Source organism: Gopherus evgoodei, chromosome 18, assembly GCF_007399415.2.
Source record: "Gopherus evgoodei ecotype Sinaloan lineage chromosome 18, rGopEvg1_v1.p, whole genome shotgun sequence".
Taxonomy (NCBI): Eukaryota; Metazoa; Chordata; order Testudines; family Testudinidae; genus Gopherus; species Gopherus evgoodei.
Window position 1 is genome coordinate 15,005,334 of NC_044339.1, and position 22,124 is coordinate 15,027,457.

The window sequence follows — 22,124 nt, forward strand, 5'->3', positions numbered from 1 at the left end:
GAGTACTTAAACAGCTGTCTTTCAACAGTCGAATCACTTTGAACAGAAAGGAAGAACCAGGGGCCTGTTAATTCATCTTGACATTTTCTGCTGCGCGCGTGCTGGGATCCGCATTTCCATGGCTAAGAGGAAAGTATACTTTTGCAAATTCTCCATAAAAAGCAAACTTCTTCTGGGATCAAACACTTAGGCAGCAGCAGATTTTAAAGGCAGATTTAAACAAAAGCTTTGGCAATTTAACCATGCTGTAAAATACAATAATATTATTTTTAACAAATGGCTAGTTAGTCCTAATTGCATTGAGCTGCTCATGCATACAGATAGATGCAATTGTACTGAGCTGCCTAATTCACAGTCTGTATTAATACATGTATCATACACCTCGTGCAGCACGCTGTGCACTGGTTGGCTAGAGCCTTCCACTCCAGAGGTGGAGATACTCATTTCAGTGGCACTGCACACACAGTGCACCTTGTAAAGCATTTTGTGATCTCGAGATCAGGTATGAAACCTCTAGACTCCTTGGGCCCACAGATTCAAAGCCTGAGGGTCAGCTTCAGAAGTAGATATGTAAAGTTCAAACTGTTTATTGTGTCGGGGTCTTTCAGATAAGACCTTAAAAACCCAGCTACTGTGTGGCCCTGTAGGAATTTACTTAATTGCTTGCCCTGGTGTCCCTGATCAAAGTGCTCATTGTTATAGATGGCAGTTGACATTCACCCCAGAGGTGGCTGCAGCTCAGTGGTGCTCTATATGTTTATAGTTTGTCTAAAACCCCTTGGCTCGGAAGGTGCTATATAAATGTAAATACAATACACTCTAGCCACAGTCTGGATATATTTCGAAACAATCCTTAACTAGTAACTGAGCATTCTTCACCTTATAAGATCTCACCCTATGAGAAGTTCAAGGTGCAAACTCTGGATCTGGGTATCAAACAAGGTCAGGAACATTTGAATTTTGTTTCAGCACTATCGTTATTTCAGAGGTTCTGTCTTCATTGTACCACCAACCTGTTATAGTAGCCAAAAGGTTTGCCATGGAAACAGCAAGGTAGTTCAACTTGAAAAGCCGCAGCTTCTAAACAATGTACATTACTATGTATGTGTGTTGCCTCGAAACAGCTACGCTACTTCTAGCAATAATGCGTACATTGCTATATCAATTTTGACCTGGACTAGATTTTATTTAAGTTTGACATTAAGACACACGCTGCTAATGGTCTCATAAATTACTCAGCAGGCCAAATTCATTCCTGAATGGACTGCTGCAGTTACACCAGGGATGAAAGAGGACACATTTGGAGAAATGAGAGAGATCAGGAGCATGAGCCCGCCAAGAATTAACACAGTCACACAGTTTGTGGTGACAAAGTCCGCAATAAGCAGTGCAAGGTTAACAGAAGAAATACAGCCTATATTCCCCTAATGATCACGTAAGAGCAGTCGCCAGCTTTTTAATATAGAAGACAGTTTCCCAGACTTGCCCAACCTTAACCAATTATTCTCACAATGGCTTTGAATGGGATACTTAGAATGTCAGCCTGATTGTTCTAATTCACCCTCCCAGCCATCCCCCAGTTTTTGACAGGTTTGTTCCTCCATTGCTATAGTGACTGCCGCCCCTAATGCTTGTGATCAAAGAAGTCACATTTTAGAGGTCATCTACATTTGAAACAAGGGACATTTTTGTGTGTGTCAGAGAGAAAGGGACTGCGTGATGGAGGAGGTTACTCCCTCCTTTCTCACTGCTGCAGTTCCCTTTCATTCTGTCCTGCTCCTAATCCCAGGGCCTGCTTTTAATTCCACCCCGCTACCCTCCCACCCCCATCACTCCATGCGAATTCTCAGTGGCTATATCTTAAAGGGTTTCTGGGATCCCTGAACAATTAACCTGCAACTTTTTGCAGCCTTCAGACTGGAATGATTCTCACTGACACTTACTGGAAAGGGTCTACCCTGCAGGACTGGTTCACTTGCTACGCCTGGTGGTACAGCATTAGCAGGCATTAATGTATTAGACATAGTCTATGCTGTTCTTTCACACAAAGACCCTACTATATACTTCTGCCTTCAGGCATTACTACTACAGTCTCAAATCCGTCCCGACAACACACACAGCTATTCCATATCTCCTGACAGAGACTGTCTAGCTACGCTAGGACTTTTCTGACCTGTAATTCCCAATGTGTGCATTTTCCCGGTGGAAGCTGTAGTGCAGATAGGACTCAGACATACTCAGGTGTCATCTAAGCCTGCTTTGGCATCGCATCCCACACTCAAAAAGTGTGCGTGCAACAGACGCACATTAATCATATTGGAATGTTGACTTGGGGCTACCCAGATATCGCTTTGGAAGCTAACAGCTGTTTTTGAGCAAGGATAATTTGTACACAAACTTCCTGCAAACCAGGTGCCTTAATAAATGATCAGACTCTACCAGAATGGGCATATTAGTAATGCAAGTAAATAAAACAAAAATTCATCATCATCCCTAGCATTCTGGTCATTTGAGGGGGTGGGAGGATGAAAAGTCATGCCACAGAAAGAAGATTTTAACACCTCTCTCTTACAAGCAGAAGGAAATTTGTTAAAAGACTGGTTGGATCAATGAAAAAATAATCCAACCACACATTATATCCAGAACCTACTCAGTGCAATGACTACACATAGGTTACTTCAATACATACCTCGGGATGCCCATGCAGCTCTTCACTGTTGGACAGGGTTGCATTGAAGGGCTCTGTATACTGATTGGGCTCTTTCATCTTCTTTCTCTCTCTCTTTGCTGCCATCACTCTAAAGAGAGAGAGCTGCTGACACAGTAAAGTTGCCACAAGTAGCCAGATCCAGCCCCTCATTTTGGCTTCTTTTTAGAAGGGGGTGTTGAGTCGAGGCTGAATACTCTCCAGGAGCAAAACGAAATAATAAATATGGATGGCTCTTTTTTCCTCCTTTTCTTTCTTTCTTTCTTATTGAAGTTACTGCTGTTGAAGATGATCCACTCTGGTAGACGATGTCAAATCATCAGCATGCGCCAACGCACTTGTCTCTGGAGAAATCCTCTGTTCAAGTTGGATACATTGAACCGACATGGATCTAGTTGTTTGCAAATTCTGATTCACAGCCGCAGTTTGATCAGGCAAAGGGTGGGGGGAAAGGGAAGTCAGTCTGCTCAGCCCCGCAGAGCTATCATAAATGGAAACTGACTAGGAGATTTGCCCCTCAACTCTGCCTTTAAAATTTTACCCCACTTGCACCAAGTCTTCAGATCTCAATTAAAATTCACTCAGCTATGAAACCTAGAAAGTCAAATGGCTCAGGGCAACTGTACCTCAGGCCAGAGCTGACAGCACATAAGCCCAGAAGGGGGGTTGTGGGTTTGGTTCCTTTTCAATGGGAGATTCCACCTTCTGTCATTTAAACCCTTGCGCACAATTCAAAGGGTGCTCAATGAGGTCTGCCCATCCTTAGTGTAGTGATGGGACCCCTTCTTTAATCACCAGCCGCCATCAGTTCTCTTTTCCTTCATCAATGCCGGACGACGAAAACCCAAAGCTGCTACAATCACTCTTCTCTTGGAGAAGCAGGATGTGGCAGAATCCAACCAAGGGCTCAGTCCTTTAGGGAGAGAATTGATCTCTCGCATGCATCAAGAGTTAAAACTAGGAGAGACAAGGAATCCGAGGAGGTACCTAGGTCTGTTAGGAGCAGACAAACGTGTCCCAAGCCAAACACTGTCTGGCTTTATCTTTCCTTGGCTTTAAGAAGAGGATGAGCAATCAGTTCCAGTGTTGTAAACAGCTGTCAGGATGTAGAGTCTTGTGTCTCCCATCCTAGCTCCTTTCCACACTATGCAAGATTTCAGGTCTCTCTCTCTAAGTTTCAATCATCTTGGATTTCTCCTTTTCCCAGCTGCAAATTGGCAAAGCCTTCCTCAGCCTTTGCTCTACCTCAGCAAATAAGTACTTCTTTCCTGAGAGTGTTTCCATCAACTTGAAGAAAGAAAGAAAAAAAGGGGGAGGGATCATTCTAATGAGCTGTCAAGCCTATTCTCTTCACATTCCTATTAGAGACGCCCTGTAAGTGGACCTGGCCCTTGTGCCAGGGAAGATTTAAATCAGCACCCCCCCACACCACACTCCCCTTCATTATCTCAGAGGAATCACAAAACTGCCCCTGGGAATGTGGCAGCGTTAGACGTATGTGGCTTTGAATATGCACTCAGCATCACAACACACACACATCCACATGTCAGGGCTTCTCTTTTACTCTGTATTCAACTTCACTCCATGCGAATGTTTTTCTCCAGAGCGCCCTGGATTCACTGTGTCTTTAATAAAGGCCGTGTCACCATTCCCCATTGCCTTCCTGAGGAAGATCTCAAAGCACTTGGAATACATGTGAGCATGTTGTGTCAATCAATGCAGTGCGAGCTAGGGAATACCACTCTATTTTTTACAGATAGGGAAACTGAGGGACTGACCAGTAAAGTGGCACAAAGTTAGACAGCGAGGCAGCAGCAGAGCTAAGAATAAAATTCAAGATGCCCGACTCCCAGTCCTCTGCTCTATCCACTAGACCATAAGGCACTTCCATTTTGCTGAGTATATCTCCCTTTTCACGACTGGGCTTATCCCCCAAGTAACACTGCTTAGCACTTACACAGCACAATTACAGATATTAAAGAGCTTTACAAAGGTTGGCCAGGATCCTTACTCACCACTTTGCAGATGGGGAAACTGAGGCATAGAGCATCAAAGCAACATTCTCCTCCCACCCCACCCCAAATCAGATGGTGAGTCAGTGCCAGAGCTGGGAGCACAAACCCAGATTTTGAAACACAGAGATAGAGAAGCTAAACAGTTAACAACCTATCACCTATCCCCCTCAACACACACACCCCCCCCGCCCCGGGCTCACATTCCATCAAAACTATGTGGCAGTCTTTATTTGTTAATAATATTTAACTTTCTTTGGCGCCTTCTCATACTTAAGCCCCCTTTTCAGGTTAGTTGTAGACAAGCCATGAATTTGTAAAAGTGCACTTGATGACACATTAATAGGACAATCTGTCATATTGCAGCTAAACAGCCCTGACAGATCTACACACCATGGCAAGAAATGACATTCTCGAGGCTGGAGTGAGGCGATTTCTTTTTTGGTCTGCCGGTGCAGGCTGGGCTGGGCTGCATGCAGTGTCCCCTTTCTCACCCCAAGAGCCAGATACCAAAGGCACCCTATACCCATAGGAAATCTGCTAGGTGCTTGAAAAAGGAATACTACTCTCCCACCCCAGATCATCAGCAGATGTTACTAATCCCCTATGCGCCCTTCTCCACAATGGACTGACCCCACCCCCACAACCAACCTCTCTTGCTGCTGCAGAGACACACAAGCAGCCTGCCCCACTCAGTATAAGAGCACCCCAGCAGTTCCATCGCACGAACCTTGTACACCCAGGCAGACATAGGACAGTGTCCACTCAAAACAGCACCATGCCACCCACCCAAACAGAACTGCTTTGCATTTCGCAGCACCTTCCAGCCAAGGATCTCAAAGCGCTTGAAAACACAAAGTCTCATACCCACGAGGTAGGCAGCATTATATCAACGTTACACTGGGGGAAACTCACACGCAAGAGTGAAGGAAGCCACGCACTGGTATCTAGTGAGTGAATGGCAGAGCCAGGAATAAAAGCCAGGAGTCCTGGGCTCCTGGTCCTCAGCCATTATCTGTGGGATTTCTAATGGTGAGGATTTGGAGTGAGACACATTAGGTTCTCAAATGTTGGGGAACTTAGAAAGAGCGTAGCTAAACATAGCTAGCAAGCGACAAGCAATGAATGTGCACTGTCAGACAAGTAGGTTACTGAATATTAAAGCCACGCAAACTAGTTGAAAGGGAGAATTTTTCCCAGCTTTACCCCCTTCAGAAATCGGACAGTCATGTGCTCTGGTCACCACACCCCCGTCCCTGAACCATATGAATCTTTACCTCTGTGATTCACCTTTACTTTCAAAGTGCCAACAACAACAGGGTGGCAATTTCCAAATCTCAAAAGGTATGAAGACATTTGGAATCCCCCAGGCACTGCTTGCTCCAGATATAGTCAATGAGGCCTAGACCCTAGGCCTGGGTGCTAATGATCATGTTTTCCATATGCTAATACGCTAGTGTGCCCCACCCATACACTTCTGCAGGTGCCAGGTTACACTGTTGCTGCATGAAATATATAGATCTAGAGGATAACAACTTGGATCAGCCCTGAAAGCAGCGCTCAGGTCTTTGGCTTACCAACTGCCATATCCCATTGTTTAAACTCAGTCACAATTTGTGTGCTTACACAAACAGCTTCACAGTCCTAGGTCAAAGGGTTATAGAAAGTCAGAAACAAACAGCAGCTCTAAAGAAAGGTCAAGGGTTTAGGTTGCTGCAATTGCCTTTCATGACATACTTTAGCATGACAGAATACGCCACGTTCCGTATTTTGGGAAGTCTCCTTTCATGGATCCTTTGTACGCTTCTAACGTAACAACCAGCCATCTGGTTCCAGATCTCATTTACAAAGACCTAGATGGTGTTACAGCGCCACCCGATGACAAAGCACCACAGTTCAAAAGGCACATCTAAGCCAAGACTTGATCTTATATTTGGCATTACTCTAGAGTTTCTCTTATTCTGTTCCCTTAAAATCTGATCAGGAATGTGGCATAGGGAGAAGGACTGACTTAGAGAATCTCAGTGAAGGGCTCCACATTTTTATTTTATTACTAATTTTGAAGCCAACAAAATCAGATGGGATGTTTTTAAAGGTTATAGGAGCAGTAGGGAAAGGTGGCCTGTGATTGCTTTTGTTTGTTCCCAAGTAACTTTAAAAAAAGCTGATTTAAATAAAAGAAATAAGGGACCATTTGCAAGCAATTAATGAATAGCATAGTTGATGGCTTTTATCATGTTACAAGAAAAAGAATCTGGCAATTTCTCAATTTCAAAGCTACTGTAAGATCAAGAAAAAATTTCATTTATATAGTCCAACTACGTACTAAAAACAATTACACAACAGGTCAGAATGGTTCATTATGGAAATGGGACATATTGGGGAGGGATATTTAGGGCCCAGTCCAACTCCCACTTGAGTCTTTCCATCTTCACTGAACCATTAACCAAACTGGAACAATCCTGTAATATGAGGGGAGGGGGTTAAAAACTCTGTGTAAACATTTACTCATTAAACCAGAATAGCATCAATAGATCTGTTCCCATCTCCTGGATGTATTAGACATTAAAAAAAAATTAGCTAAGCAGAGATTTCTCTGATAAGGGGGAACAGTTTCACCATTTGGTGAATGTTATTTTTATGATTTTTTTTTGACTTTTTTTTAAATTCCAGCCTTTTGATGGGGGCACGCACAACCTACAAACAAGGAATTTACAGCGAGGCACTTTTCATTCCATACCAGTTCCTTTGCTGTTGTTTGGTTCCATAGATGCCAACAGGTGAAAGCAATTAGCAGGGATAATTGGAAGGTAGAAGATGGCCACATTTTTAGCCCCTCTGAAATGCAATGAAATAGACGGATTTTCCAGTGTGACTGCAAGAAACCATTATGTCTTTCTTAAAACTGAGACTGTCCTTACCAAGCAGGAACAGTTTGTGGCATCTGCAGCTTCCTTATCCTAACGGTTTTCTTCCTCTCTGCAGCAGGCAGGTGGGTGAAGATCAGTTTCTCACATCCTCTACTTCCTCTCTTCCTGCAACTGAAACTTGCCACGTTATGTTCTAGTCGTGTGTCACCAATGCCCCCTATTGGCTAGATTCACATTTAAGCATTCATACAGTTGCAGCCAAAGGAATATTATTCCCCACATTTGTGGCAAGGAGGGGATATCCTCACACAAGACCACAAAATTCTCGGAGGCTACAGCAAGTGATATAGTTATGACTATACATTTCATCCCAGAAGCAGGCCTTATGTTTTGGCATGTGGCTATTGGACTCAATGACCCGTTGGATGCATTAATTTATTTATCTATTTAATTCACAAATACTGTCAGGATCTGGATCCTTTGTTTAGGGCAGCTGAAATGATGGATGCTTCTGTCATTCTAAACAACTAAGTTCAGAAGCGCTCTTTATACAATTCTTTGGACAAAAGTTAGGAATGCAGATATCTTGAAGAAGAAAGAACTAATTTAAGAAAAACTGGGGAACACAGAAATGGACTGCAGTAAGAGCTGGTGTGAATCCAGATCAAATATATTGACTTCCATGGATTTTCTCAAGTCACAAATGTAACATATTAGAATTAGCCCATTATTACGAATGGCTAAATTCTATAGAGCAGAATTAAGAGATAAGTGACAGTAACCTGTTTTACCCAGCACTCAACTCGAGGATGGAAATAGCCATCTACTATAGATGCAGAAGGGAATACTGGGAACATGAAATATTTTCTATTTCAAACTGAGACAGTTGTGTTTTCGGAGAGACAAGGTGGGTGAGGTAGCATCTTTTATTGGATCAACGTCTGTGGGCGAGACAAGCTTTCAAGTTTTATTTTTAGACACCTAGGACCACTCTGCTCAGCATCTAATCCTATGCTACTCCACACTGTACAGAAGAATTGCCTCAGACAGAAGACAAATTAGAACTCACTGTCCTTTTTCTTAGTGCACCATTTGATTAATTTCTCAGATGGAAGACTGATGGGTATGTCTAGCTGGATGTTGTGGAGACACCGCTTGTGTAGGGAAAACCCCTGGCGGGTCAGGCCAGTTTGTTTACCTGCCACGTCCACAAGTTTGGCCGATCGCGGCTCTCACTAGCCATGGTTCATAGCTCCAGGCCAATGGGAGCAGCACGGGCCAAGGGAAGTACTAGCCAACACTTTCAGCAGCTCCCATTGGCCTGGAGCAGTGAACCATGGCCAGTGGAAGCCGCGATCGGCCAAACCTGCGGACGTGGCAGGTAAATAAACCGGCCTTGCCCACCAGTGGCTTTCCCTATACAAGTAGCGCCCTAAATTTGGGAAACACTGGATTAGAGGACAAGGTATTAAGTGGACTTGGAAAATATATGGTTTATTAGAAGTTTTCATATGAAAGTGTTCAGGCTGACATTGACTAAACATGAATGAAGCACAAAGCTGTTTTCTCTCCCAAACCCAGTCTAAATAAGACATTTCTTCCTTACCTTTACAAAGCGACACACTGTTGTCATTCAAAGATGCAGATGCAACACCAGTTTGCGCATCTTACGTTCATTTGTGGTTATTCCCCTTCAGGGTTTAAATGTGCATCAGCAATATGAGCTGGCACATCTGTAATTTAAAACCAGATTGTTGTTCTTCATGCTCTACTGTAACTAAACACGAGATGCTCTACCTAATGTACAGAAGAAAGCAATAAATTTGAGACGCCAGCCATAAACATTACTTTTCACAGAATATCAGGGTTGGAAGGGACCTCAGGAGGTCATCTAGTCCAACCCCCTGCTCAAAGCAGGACCAATCCCCCGATTTTTGCCCCAAATCCCTAAACGGCCCCCTCAAGAATTGAACTCACAACCCTGGGTTTAGCAGGCCAATGCACTTTTGGCAGAGTAATTCATCAAACTAAAGTAGCTGCTAAACATTAATTCCTCTACTTCCACAGAAGCTAATGCACCTGAACAGCCTATGTCAAATAAACCACCAGACTGAAGCCAAGCACCTGCCATTTCTAAATTGGTTCACTGAACATCTTTTCTTCCAAAGTCATCATTGAAAATAGTATACCAGATGTTTTGTCATTATATTTAAGTGGGGATGTTCTCGTCAGCGCTTGTTTCCTCAGTAGCAAAAGGTCAGCCGTCTTTGCCTCAGTAACACTTTTCCTGTCCATCCAACATCTCTAGCTTTGATTTCTCCCAACGTTCCCTTTCCCAAAAAAAGTCCCATAGAAAAAACATGCATTTTAAACATGAGTAGTTTAGTTTTTATTATGGATGGATAACTTTACAATGCAGTCATTTCTACTCCTCAAAAACATGCTTCAAGTTTGCAGCTGAGGCATCAAGAATAGACGGTGATGTAACTTCCTTGAACTGAAGAGTGGCGAAAAATTTAACTACACACAAGTCCAAAAACTAATTCTGAAAAAATTAAGGCGGCTACAGTTGAGATGTCTCATGATCCAAGAGAGGTGCAAATCTTTTCCACCAACTGTGCACCGCAATCTTACAGAACTAAGGAAACTCAGCATAGAAGTGAAGGGTCAAGATACCATTTGTTCCAGTATGACGCAGAAAGGGACAACGTTCAGTTTTATTATGTCGTTAAGATAACATACTGCCTCAGGGCATGATATCAACATATTTGCATGGCAAAGAATGATTAATTCCATCTACTGACTTTGGTAACAAAATCAAAGTTCGGATACTGCATACCATAGTAAACACTATTTAAATTTACTAAAACCTACACAGGAAGGGATAAATATTCTGCTACCAAAGGCAAGGAGCAAGGACATGTAGCATAATGTTGGGAGGGTGTAGCAAATCTGCTAGCTTTTCACGGATGGCCCCCAAATCACTGCCAAGTCTTTTCATCCTTCTTCAGGGCGTTAAAGAAAAATCACTAACTGAAAATGAGTTCCACTTTTAAACAAAAAAATCAACAATCTTTCAAAAAAAATGCAGCATATTCAGGATTCTATAATAGTATAAATTTTGCATTCCCAATTGAGGCACTTTTTTAATAAAAAGGACTCCACCTTCAGATACCCAGGGCTAACTGCAAGGCCAACTTACTGCCATGCAATAAAAGTGGTGGATTTTTGAACAATGTCCTCCTGAGGTTATTAATCCTTTCCCCTCCAATACATACATTCACACAGGGCATGAATGTACCACAGCCAAGGTCTGCTTGCCGCCTTCTTCTTTTCTGTGGCCTAAAGAGCATTCATGAGAGAAAGATACACAATGCTGGGTAGCAGTCTGCTTAAACATCTGCCTCTAGGGAATGACAATGGTAGCAAAAGACGACATAATGAGAAGCCTGAAACGCATTTCAGTGTTATGATATAAGAGGCAGCTCAACATTTGCTACAGATCTGTATGCTTTGCAAACCAGTCTTTAAAACCCATAATTGCAGAAGAGACAAGACATTTCTCTTTCCCAGGACTGACAGAACTGAACAGTCTTGAGAAACAAAAAGATACAACCAGGGCTTCTCTTTACAAGAACAGATTAAGCACAAACAAGAGGCAAATTAAAGAGCAATTATAAATAAAATTTCAACAAAAACAAAACCAATTTTTGAACAGTTTATAAATACCTTTTAAAATCAAACCCAGCACACGCTCCCCTCCCACCCCCAAATAAGGTCTGTTTTAAGATGTCTTTAGTCTGGAGCTACTCTGTTAGTTCTGCTAATCCATACCTATTTCAGAGAATTGGTCACAGCACATAATTTCTGATTATCTAAACTATATGGCTCATGGGTTTAACACCTTTTTTTTTTTTTTTTTTGCAATCCAGTAATTTCAAAATACCAAACAGAAGCAGAAAAATCAATCCTCAAAAATCTGCCAAAAGAAAACACAACAAAACAGCCCAAATAAAACACATTCTTAAATACATGAGGTAACATTTATTGGGCTCTTCAGAACATTTAACACAATACGCGGTTAGGTGCAGAGCTTTCCATTCTGCCAACTTCTTTTACAGTCTGTTAGATCATAACAGGGAATAATATTTCATTTGCTGGGTGACTAAAAGTCATCGCCAATTATGAAAGACACAGTAAGATTGCCTTTAAGATAAGTCAAAGCATTTGAATAAAGTCATAAGGATTTTCTCTTAATTACAATTTGTAATAAGGTATGAGCTGTAAAAGTAGCATTTCTGACTGTAAACTACGCTAATAGTTTTAGTGCATATCCATGCTATCATAACCTTGGCACCGCCCACTGGAATGCAATCCTCATTCAGTGGTCATATGCATGGAACCATGCCTAAGAATTTAATTTAATAGAAGCAGAGGGCTTCCATAAGTCGAGCAAAATAAGAAATCTTAGAATAAGCTCTTTTTGTAATGGAGTTTGAAAACAGGGTCAAGTAATTTAAATAGAACTGATTACAAATAAATGGCTTAAAGTTACTGTAATTAGAGCACTTCAGAGGAATCCACTAGTCTTCTGAAAAGCTGGCTCAGTATTCAGTCTCCTTTTTCTTTCCTCATTAGGCCCTGAACGGGCAATGCCATTTCACTCACCGAAAAACCCAGAATCCAAGGATATTTCATCTGAAATATAGACTATAATTCTTCATTGTTCTTTGCAGATATTTTAAACAGAACAGTGGCAAACATGTTTTCTTTTTCAGCACAAGTTGTTTCACTTTGAAATCACACTAATTTCCAAAATGGAAAATTGTAATTAAGCAAACAAAATCAAAAAGTTTTAAAAAAAATTTGCTTATGAGCACCGCCATTAAACCCATTTTAAATGCTTTTTGCGTGTAAATGGTTTTCAAAGGCTGGCAACTGCAGTTCTTGTAGCCAAACTAAACCTTCTTAAATGTTACTGTACCAATTTAGACAAAACATTTAACCAACACACATTGTGTTACTTTCCAACTCATCTAATCATTGTTATTGACTACATATGCAATGACATTCATTCTCTATTATAAAGTGAACTAGCTGCTTTCTGTAACACCAACATTCACATTAACCAGGTCTTTCAGAAGTAAAGTCAGTGAGGAAACTTGCATTTTACTCATTCCAAACTTGTACAATTGACTCTTCGCAAATGAAATTCTCAGCTGAAAATGTATGCTGAACATATGATATGCATCTTCAAGTGTCATACTTTAAAAATTGTTCAATCTGGTAAAAAGCTTCATTTACTTAAAAGATTTTTAATTTCAGAAAACAAGGGGTAAGTGCTATAAAAATCAAAGCATTCAAAATGCCAGTTTCACATCAATAATGCTTTGACTTGCTAGTGAATCACTTAAAACTCTAGTGAGGACAAAGGAACTGTGAGCAGAACACCTTTTTCTTCCCTAACAAATCAGACCTGCTTCATTTTCCAAACTAAACCCATGAGCCAACCAATATATTACCTGCATCATGGTAGCACAAATATTTATCCCAGTGTCAAAGTCTGATGCCCAGAGTCCCACTCATTCTGCAACTACCACTAATTTGGTCTTGGACTTCTGTTATGTTCCTCATTATTCTTGCGCTATGCTTCTCAGTACATACTTGACTGTGTAGGCAAAGGCTGCAAAACCAACTATAACAAACAAGTTCGCCAATGCTCCTCCTAAGAGTCCATGGTTACGATTGGCCTGCTGAAGACCTGGGTGATTGGCAGCTGCCAGTGGTACGTGCCCATTAAGGAGCGGTATCCCATTCTGACCATGGTGTGCTTCCCCATCTGGGACAACATCTGGTAACGGAAGGGGTGGAGGTCTGTTATTGAGCTCTTCTTGTGCTTTCTGTTTTTGTTTGATCTCCTGGAGGAAAAAAAATGAAAGAAATCATTGGAAGTGAAGTCGATTAAGCTGTCTGGCAAGTCACCTTGTGTCTTATCAAAAAGTCTATCCATGAAAAGAAAGACTGATGCAGAAGATATCCCTTCTTCACGTATATCCAGGTGCAGCTCCACAGAGACAGCTTCCTGCTCATTTTTTATCCATAATGAAGTTACAAAAGTTAAGAGATGGAAGGTCATATAGTCTATAGGTCCCAACTAGTCCTGGATTGTTGTTCCATATACTATACTTTCCAATGCTCTGTATCACTCTAAATGTCCTAAAAAATGGGGATTGCACAATTTCTCAAGGTAACTATTTCACAGAGTAATGAACTTCACTATTAGCAACCTTTTCATAATATTCACCCTAAATGCTTCTCTCTTAATACAACCCCATTATTTATTTATACCCATTTGAAAAGACCTAAAACAATTCTTCACATTCTTTGAAGGTTTACACCTTCAAATATTTGCAGACAGTAACTACGACACCTTCTTGTGGTCATCATTTAGCCAAACTATGTTTAGTTTTTAAATGTTCACTTGTACATTTTCTATACCTGGTTTAAAATTTGAATTTTTTCTGAGAATTGGGACACATTTTATTCAGAAAATGTCTTTTAAGATTGCCTCTATATTTGCCACTATGAAGACCCTTGAGTGGGAAAATGTAATTCAAGTACTTTAACAGTTACACAAATAACCCAACAATTCCCAAAGAACTGAAATGGAAGAAAAAGGAATCCACAGAGCATTGTCTCATGTTTAGGCCCCAAGTAAATCTCTTACAAGTTAAATGTATAGATATTCAGGTTCCGACAACAATATCATTACCACTATAGGGTATCAAACTGCATATCTTAATCATTTTGGGGCTATTGGGAAGAGAGCACTGTGAAGGACGGAGGATCTCATGTTCTCTGGTAACTCTGCTAGCTGATTATAGGGAAAGCAGATTCCAATGCTCCAGTCCAAGACTAATTATGAAGGGAGGAGGAAGTGAAAATGAGACCCCAGAGCTCAGAAGGCCCCAAGAAAAAAAAAAAAAAAGGCTACAAACTACACTATGGAATGTATACAGATGTGTAATGGAAAATGTAGATAATCAAACTCTGAAGTCTAGATCAATTTGATGCACTGTGTTTCAAAAGCCCTGATGGGAGGTCTGGACCTACTGACTGATTACTCAGCCCAGAAATTCCCTTTGTGCCTGTGAATACTGCTAATAGCATTAGCCAGGCTCGCTTTGTTCTTCCCCAGGCTTGCATCCAAATTATGGCTGTCTCCCCTGTATGAGTCCAATGGGAGGAAGTGCTTTCTGTAGATTCTCTCCCTTCTCTAACACATCTATATTGGACCGTTGGAATCTGTCCCTAAATGAACAACTTTTGATCCCCCAAGCAACAGATCTTGGTATTTAAATACAGATTTTTCTACCTAGAGAATCATGTTTCTAATTTTTATACACTGAAAAATCAGGCTGCTTTTAGATGGGTTTCAAATTGGACACCCAAAACTGAGGAACCTAAAAGTGACTAGTCTCTTGAAAATCTTGGCCAATTAATTTGCATAATCTGCATATTTAAAGTGATAAAACGTGAAAGCCAGAAATAATCAAATGAACTTTCTTACCTCCACCACTTCAGTGAACAGCTCACAGAAGACTTTATCTTTTAAATTAAATGCTAAGCTTTGTGCAGCAAGCTGTCTTTTCTATTAAGGAAAGGAAAAAGGACCATCAGCTTGAAAATTAACTTTTAAAATATACATTAAGCATTAAAGCATCTGGAGGATATTTCACATAAGAATGCTAAAAAGGTGCTAACCTACTACTTTATAATATTTGTAGCAACTTCACATTTGTGAATACAGACTCACTGGTAATGACTTTCTATAAATCCCACTCTTCAGAAGTTCTTAGCTGCATTTTATTTGAATGCTTTTCCATTCTGTGTCTGCCCAATGATAATTGGAGGGCAAGAGGGGGGGAGCAGTGGGGAGAAAGTGTCCAATAAAGTCGCTACATTTTATGGAGAACCTTCACTTCAAAACAGTCAAAAGGTCTTGTCCAGAAGGGCGAGAAGAAAAGGTTACAAAATCCCTCCCTTGGATTTGAAAGACCAACCTATTTAGCCCAATGTTGAATTCCAACTAACCTAATAATAAAACAAATATTTCAACGTAAAATTTAGCTTTGTAGTCAGAAGCTGTGGCACTCAAGTTGCATTTCCCACCTGTGATCCAAACCCTTGACTCTGTGCTGCTTTAAACACCCTCATTTTCTCATTTGCCCTACGACTAAATTCAGAGGAGGGGCCAGGTTTAGAACCCATGACTGCTGGATTCCAGTCTTCTGCCTAACCACTGTGATGTGCTCAACGTACCCTGACCTCAACAACAATTTAAATTAAATTAAAGATATATTATTAGACGCTTACTGTGAATTCTGAGGTTTCTATGCTGCCCAATGTGGGGCCCTTTTCCACCATAAAACTAAGGAGGCCTGTCAAGATTGTTGAGACTGACCAAGCTGGATTCCATGTATCAGGGTGGAAATCAGTGATTGAAAGACACAACCTTCAAAAAGCAAAACAAGCAGTGCATTTTATTCCTTGCCATTAGTAAAAAGGGAAAATAATACTACATGTGATACAAGTTTCAAAACAGATGTTAATTAAGTATTTGAAGAAAATCCTTACCTTGTATTGCATTTAAATCTTCCATTAGGAGTTATCATATAAATACTAGGAGGTTTAAAAGGAAATTCTCTGGGGAAAATTAGTTTCCCATGATAATAGCCACCTGTATTGTATATAAAAAAGGAAAGATTTGTTCTGTACTAAGGAAATGCTTTCCTCAAATACTTACAATGTTGCAGCAAATAAGATTTAAAGGTACGTTTACTATATCAAACATTTAAAAATGAATCAACTTAGGCCCTTCACTAATACAAATGATGCTCAGCACCTTTGGGAAAGACATATTTTGGAGGTAATATTATTGTGACATCTGCATAAGGCAAGTAATGTTTTCCAATTGTCAAGTCCTTATTTCATCTACACAGGGTTCTCCCTAAATGTATTTAAACACACATCTGCACAAATGGCAGGGTCTTGCCCGCTATCATCATGCTGGACATTTTAAGTCCACCGAAAAATCCAATTTCAGAAGCAGATCCTTTAGGTGAGGCTGGAATATACAGCGAATTATTATATTTAGGCAAATTAATTAGATATGATACTCAGCCTCTCCAGGGATGACCTTTATCAAAAAGGGTGCATGACTCAACTCTAATAAGAGCAAAGTATATGATAAGCCATAAATAAGTTTTATTAGCACTTACAGTTTGTTTTTTAAAGTAAAATCTGACAAAACTGGCTATTTTTAACACTGTTCGTCTTGGCTACCAACCAACTGGGCTCCCTCTGTTTTCCAGACAATCTGTGGCAATGGCTAAAAATCAGACTTCTTTAAACAAAGAACACTAAGGGTGCCACATAAAAGAAAGATCAGAGAGAACTGTGCTAAGACTTTGAGGAATAATAAGGGATTTGCTAGAATTACTTGGTGCTACAGGGCATCAGAGGACAATGCTAATACTATCTCATTTCAAGAGGCTATTACACAAGTCAAAGGCAAGTATTACAGTTTTATGATTGAAGTAAATCGTTGTGCTCATACACTGAAAACCACTTCTGTTACATAAGACAGACCCATTCATACAATTATGAACTACTACTCATCAAATACAGATAGCAATATACAGCATGTGCATGCTTTTGCAACAAGCTAATGTCTACCTTCGTATGGAGTCATTTCAGGTCCTCGTACAACATAGTGCCTAAAGGAACAAAGGAATTTTGTATTAGAGGTGGGAAGCCCAACACCTTGTGTATCAAATTTTCAAAGGGGAAACCCATTTATAATTTGTGTTATCTCAGCTCAACAGCTTCATATCCATCTCCTTTTACTACCCCTCACACCAAAAAAGATTCCAATACAAAAATGAAGATGTATATGAAGCTCAGAATTGATAACCCAGATGGTCTGAGTCTCTATGATCGTAAGAACAATTCATTTGGATACTTACCATTCAAGGATATTAGATGGGAGGGGTTCAGCACAGATATAAGGCACTGGATCTTTTTTAATTCGAAGGTAGTCCTGCTTAAGTCTCTGCGTTGCTGTTGTTGGTGCTCTCTTATTACTGTTGTTGCTCATCTAGTTTTTAAAAAAATTATAAATAGACATGACCTCAATATAATCTTACCGATAACATGGTTGATGAAAGCAACCTCCCCTCAAGTAAACGGTGGTCACAGCTGGTTCTTGCTGACCCACCAACAAGACAGACTGCAGGCAGCAAACTCAATTTCTGTCAACTAGTGCTAGACTTTCTGATCCCAAGGACTCAATGCAGTTAGTTCTGTTTAAACAGATTAATGGATACAAAGGCTGGTTTGAACAATGCATCAGAAATTCCAGAGCACTATGTCACAACAAATACACCTGAACATCAAGTCTGACCCTGATTTCATTTGATTGTTTCCAGTACTGAGAAATAATTTGCTTTGTATGTTTATTTTTTCAAAGAGGAAGAAAAACACTCCTCTTAATGTTTTTGAATTCTGAGCCAAGGACTACTTTGCACAAACTAATTTTATTTTTTATGTATATTCTGGTAGCACCAAAAGTGTTAGGCATCACACAAATATAGAATACAAAAAGTACCTAATTCAAAAACAAGACAGATATAGATAAAAAAAGTAACTTGCCAAAAGCACAATACAATTTCTTCCCAGTTTCCCCTTTGCAGAACACCTCCCTCTCCAAACCCTCTTCATTTCCAGCTGCCAGTCAACCTGCTTCACAGTCCATCATGTCCTCCTTGCATCTTCCAAGTAGGAAAACACTCGCCCACTTCAAAGCACCTTCCTTTCTGAATAGCTAGTTCTCCAGTGATTTCCCACTTTTCAGACCTAAAAGCTTTTTAAAAGAAGAAGTTCCACTCAAACTTGTACATATGGTGGATTCTTAAATATCAGCGCCATACTGTATGTACACATGGCAAATTTAGAACATCCTGTTAGCCAGCCAGTTTCCAGAGATAATGCATTCATGGCTCAGAGGTTTCTCTAAACATTAAAATGAACCAGAGAAGACTGTTACTCGAGAGTAGCAGTTACTGTTAAGACAAACAAAAATACAAGACATGAATGGCTCTGCATTATGCAAGGCACCTTGAAAAATCAATCTGGTTTTGTGCCAGAGCACTAACTGAACAGATTGTGATGGCTGACACTCTTTTGACATGCTAAGCAGAAGATCCGCACAGCAGGGCCACTAGAAAGACTACTAAGGGACACTGCACACATGAATTTTAAGACATTTTTTATGCACTCAAGCTCTTGCCTACCTTTTTGTACCTTGATTTTTAAAATAATGTCCCCCCAATGGAGAGAAAAGACAGTCATTTACTAGTAACTGGTTATCCTAGTAAGTTTCATAAAAACTAACTAGTGTGACAATATATTAATTAACATAGACGTATTTTCTCTCCACATTCAATGTTATCTAAAAATTGGAAATGGAAAAACAAAACCTACATTTTTACTGAACACAGTTTGCGTAAAGTTGAACCTCCAGCCATCTGGAGCAGGGTTTTTAGCAGCTAAATTCCTCAAGAGTTGAATTCATTTCTTGATTCAATATGTGTTTAAAGCAAAATTATTTTTTATCTGTGTTACATGACTCTAAAAACTTTGAGAAACCCATTATGAAGCATACTGACTTTTGGGTGAAAGATGCTAAAATAAGAATCATGTTGTCTGCTTTAAGACCCATTAAAATCAACCGAAAAAGCATTTTCAAATCAAGTTATGTGCCCTCCGATGTACACATAGCTCCTACTGAAATCAAAGCTGTCGGTAACAAATGGAAGTCTCCTGTCTCTCCTGGGAAGAAGGGAAGCAACACCCCTTCTTAACTAACATCTCTAGAATATACACCAATTAAAAGCCTACCATTCAACTTTTTTCATACAATAAATCACAAAATCAAGAAAGTCACTTGGCCTTATTCTTGGAAGTTTGACAACTTTCATAAAAGTATGAGACAATGCTCATTTAATGCTGTAGGAGACACAGAAGTAAAAAAAAAATCCCCCAGACAACATTCAGATTTTATTAGGACCGTATTATTACATGGTGTCCCTTGAAATCTGACTAGTGTACAATTGGATGTATTCTCCCAAAAGACCGGTTTTATGTGCCTTAGGATAAAGAAAAAAGAAATACAGAGAAAATAACTGTGGGGCATGGTGGGTTTTGTTTGTTTGTCTCTTTTTTAAAAGAGAGAGTAAAGTTATACTACACGTTGGACATGAAACCCCAATTTTGGGAACATCTCATTAAAATAATGAGCAGAGAAATTTACAGCTGACTGATGCTAAGGATGAACAAATCAGTACTCAAGGATATATCACTCTTAGGCTGCATTCCAAGGGTGGTTAACAAAGCTTGTGAAAATTTCTGTTCTACCTAAAGAACCGTTATTGCTGGTAAGGATGCAGGCTACAGAGCTGGCTTTTACTAAGCTCTCTTTATCTGTGAATGCCAATTACAGTACAGCCCAGGGAGAAATACCAGTCAAATTAGTAAACTTCTGTTTTGGGGTTAAACCTTGTGTACGAAATGAGCAGTTAGATCCCAGCTTTAAACAGAGAATTTTTCCTCCAGGTCTGAAGACAGCTAATATGGATATTAATTATGAATTTTATTAATATACAACAAGTGGTAACACCCTATTTTTGACAGGCGTTAAGGGGAGGCAAATGAAGTTTTGGATGGAAGAAATTAAAGATAAAGAAATTAACATCTCATACTTTAATTCAAAATCTTATTCAACATATTTGCTAAAAAACTGACTTAACGCTTTTTGTTTTGTCTTTATTCTTGCAACTTCCCCCCAGAAACCAAATGAGATTTCTGTTCCTGCAAACTGCACTACATGGGCAGACCTCTGTGCCCCCATGAAGCCCCAGTGTAAGTCAATGGGGGTTCACTCACACAGAGGAACTTGCATGAAGCTGGCTAAGTGAGGAATTGTAATTGTGATAATTGTACTGTGTCTGGCAGTCAGAAGTCTTTGAGAATGGTGTGCCTTACTGCTTATAGGTTGCATGAAAAATACAAAAATTATATTGTAACAACAAATATATTTGTATGAAGTATTGTTGTCCTCCCTCGCAAATAGAGACACTTGTAATTCCCTTAAGTTAAAAGGAAAACATCTACAAAACTGAAAAGAAACATATCTGGGATGTTTTAAAACACATTCAATGGCTTTTGTTTGGAATCAGATTTTCCTTTGTAGCGTTTCTAGACAGCTTACATAGACATTTGTGTGCCTAAGCACCAAAAGAGAGACCCAATCCTGAAAACCCTTACTCACTTGGATATGGGTCTGCAGGGTCTTACCTGATGAATGCAGATAACCAAGGAGAAGGTGACTAATGCTAGTCAATGGGTCTTCAAAAGACCTTTGCTAACAAATACAGCTGTTTTTCTTATTACTATTTCTAACCTGACAGTTTTCCTTGAATAACAGCTTCTACCCCATCCCCGTAAGAAATTCACTATGATAACAAACCGCTCCCCCACAAAGATTAAACAGCCAGGCGGAAATGACACCACAAGACCGGGGGAAAGTAAATGAACACATCCCGGTGAGGCGCATCCGTGCTACGGCTGGCTTAACCCCTCTCATCTTCTTCTACCCAGAGCCCGGGGATGGGCTCACCACCAGCCAGATCCTGCCAGCGGAAATAACCGACTGCTCCCCTACAGCCCACTCCCAGGGACCGGCTTCCCTATCCCACCAAGGACCCAGCAGAACCGGGGAGCGGGGGCTCAGCCCCGCACCCCGCGGGAGAGGCCCTGGGAGAACGGGCCTCCCCTAGCCCGGAGTGGGCTCTGCCGGGGAAGGGCGCAGCTCGCCAGTGTCGGTACCTCCCCACCCCCGCCGCGAGGGGCTCCGTTCCCTCCGTCCGGCCCCACACTCCGGCAGCTCCCCGATCCCTCTCCCGCGAGCCGCCCTAGGCCCCTGCGGCGCAGCCCGGCCGGGAGCCCGCCTACCTCTCGCTGCTCAGACGGGAGCCTCGGCCGCTCGGTCCCTCGGGGAAGCTCCGCCCGGCCGCAGACGCCGGGGAGGGGGGAGAAGGAACTTCAGGCGGGACACAGCAAGCGCCGGGATGCGGGTCCGTCCGCTGCCCCCCTCCGCCGCCGCTACTATCCAAGATGGCCGCCAGAGGGAGGCGGAGCCGGGCCAGAGCCGACTTCCCCTTCCGGGAGGCGGGACCGAGCGCGCCTCCGGTCCTGCCAGTGGAGGGAAAGGCGAGAGAGCCCTCCAACTTCCGCCCCATCGACTTCCGCTTCCGGCCTATAGCTACTTCCGCTTCCGCTCCCCTTCTGTTTGAGCTCAAGCGCTGTTTGAGGCGCGGTTGGGCTGGGCTGTGGTCGGGCGGGGGAGGGGGGTGTAGGCTTGGCTCCGTGGCGTGGGGAGCTCGGCCTGGCTCGGGCGGCCTGTCCCGACCCGCC

General features: G+C 41.3%; 2 protein-coding genes across 4 annotated transcripts in view; both read right to left on the reverse strand.

Annotated features, from left to right (window-relative positions):
* Positions 1 to 9,500, reverse strand: part of C1QTNF12 (C1q and TNF related 12) — a 48,377-nt gene extending 38,877 nt beyond the window's left edge. Inside the window, exons 1-3 of one of the 2 annotated variants that reach the window (XM_030537753.1) lie at positions 9,196 to 9,500; positions 7,641 to 7,760; positions 2,690 to 3,994 (exon numbers count right to left, since the gene is read on the reverse strand). In XM_030537753.1, the coding sequence (XP_030393613.1) occupies positions 2,690 to 2,860 (171 nt within the window). In that variant the 5' untranslated portion in view covers positions 2,861 to 3,994; positions 7,641 to 7,760; positions 9,196 to 9,500. The remainder of the gene's footprint in view (positions 1 to 2,689; positions 3,995 to 7,640; positions 7,761 to 9,195) is intronic. The other variant, XM_030537751.1, reaches the window with a different exon arrangement.
* Positions 9,501 to 9,959: 459 nt separating this feature from the next.
* Positions 9,960 to 21,856, reverse strand: UBE2J2 (ubiquitin conjugating enzyme E2 J2). 2 transcript variants are annotated; one of them, XM_030537484.1, is made up of 8 exons: positions 21,663 to 21,856; positions 18,303 to 18,513; positions 17,618 to 17,748; positions 17,328 to 17,368; positions 16,227 to 16,329; positions 15,966 to 16,104; positions 15,160 to 15,240; positions 9,960 to 13,507 (listed from the first exon to the last, which is right to left on the reverse strand). In XM_030537484.1, exons 2-8 carry the CDS (start codon positions 18,369 to 18,371, stop codon positions 13,223 to 13,225), a joined length of 849 nt encoding a protein of 282 aa, XP_030393344.1. In that variant the 5' UTR covers positions 18,372 to 18,513; positions 21,663 to 21,856; the 3' UTR covers positions 9,960 to 13,222. The 2 variants fall into 2 exon arrangements, with proteins under 2 accessions (XP_030393344.1, XP_030393345.1); XM_030537485.1 differs by lacking the exon at positions 18,303 to 18,513 and having other exon boundaries at positions 21,663 to 21,855.
* Between the last annotated feature and the right edge of the window lie 268 nt (positions 21,857 to 22,124).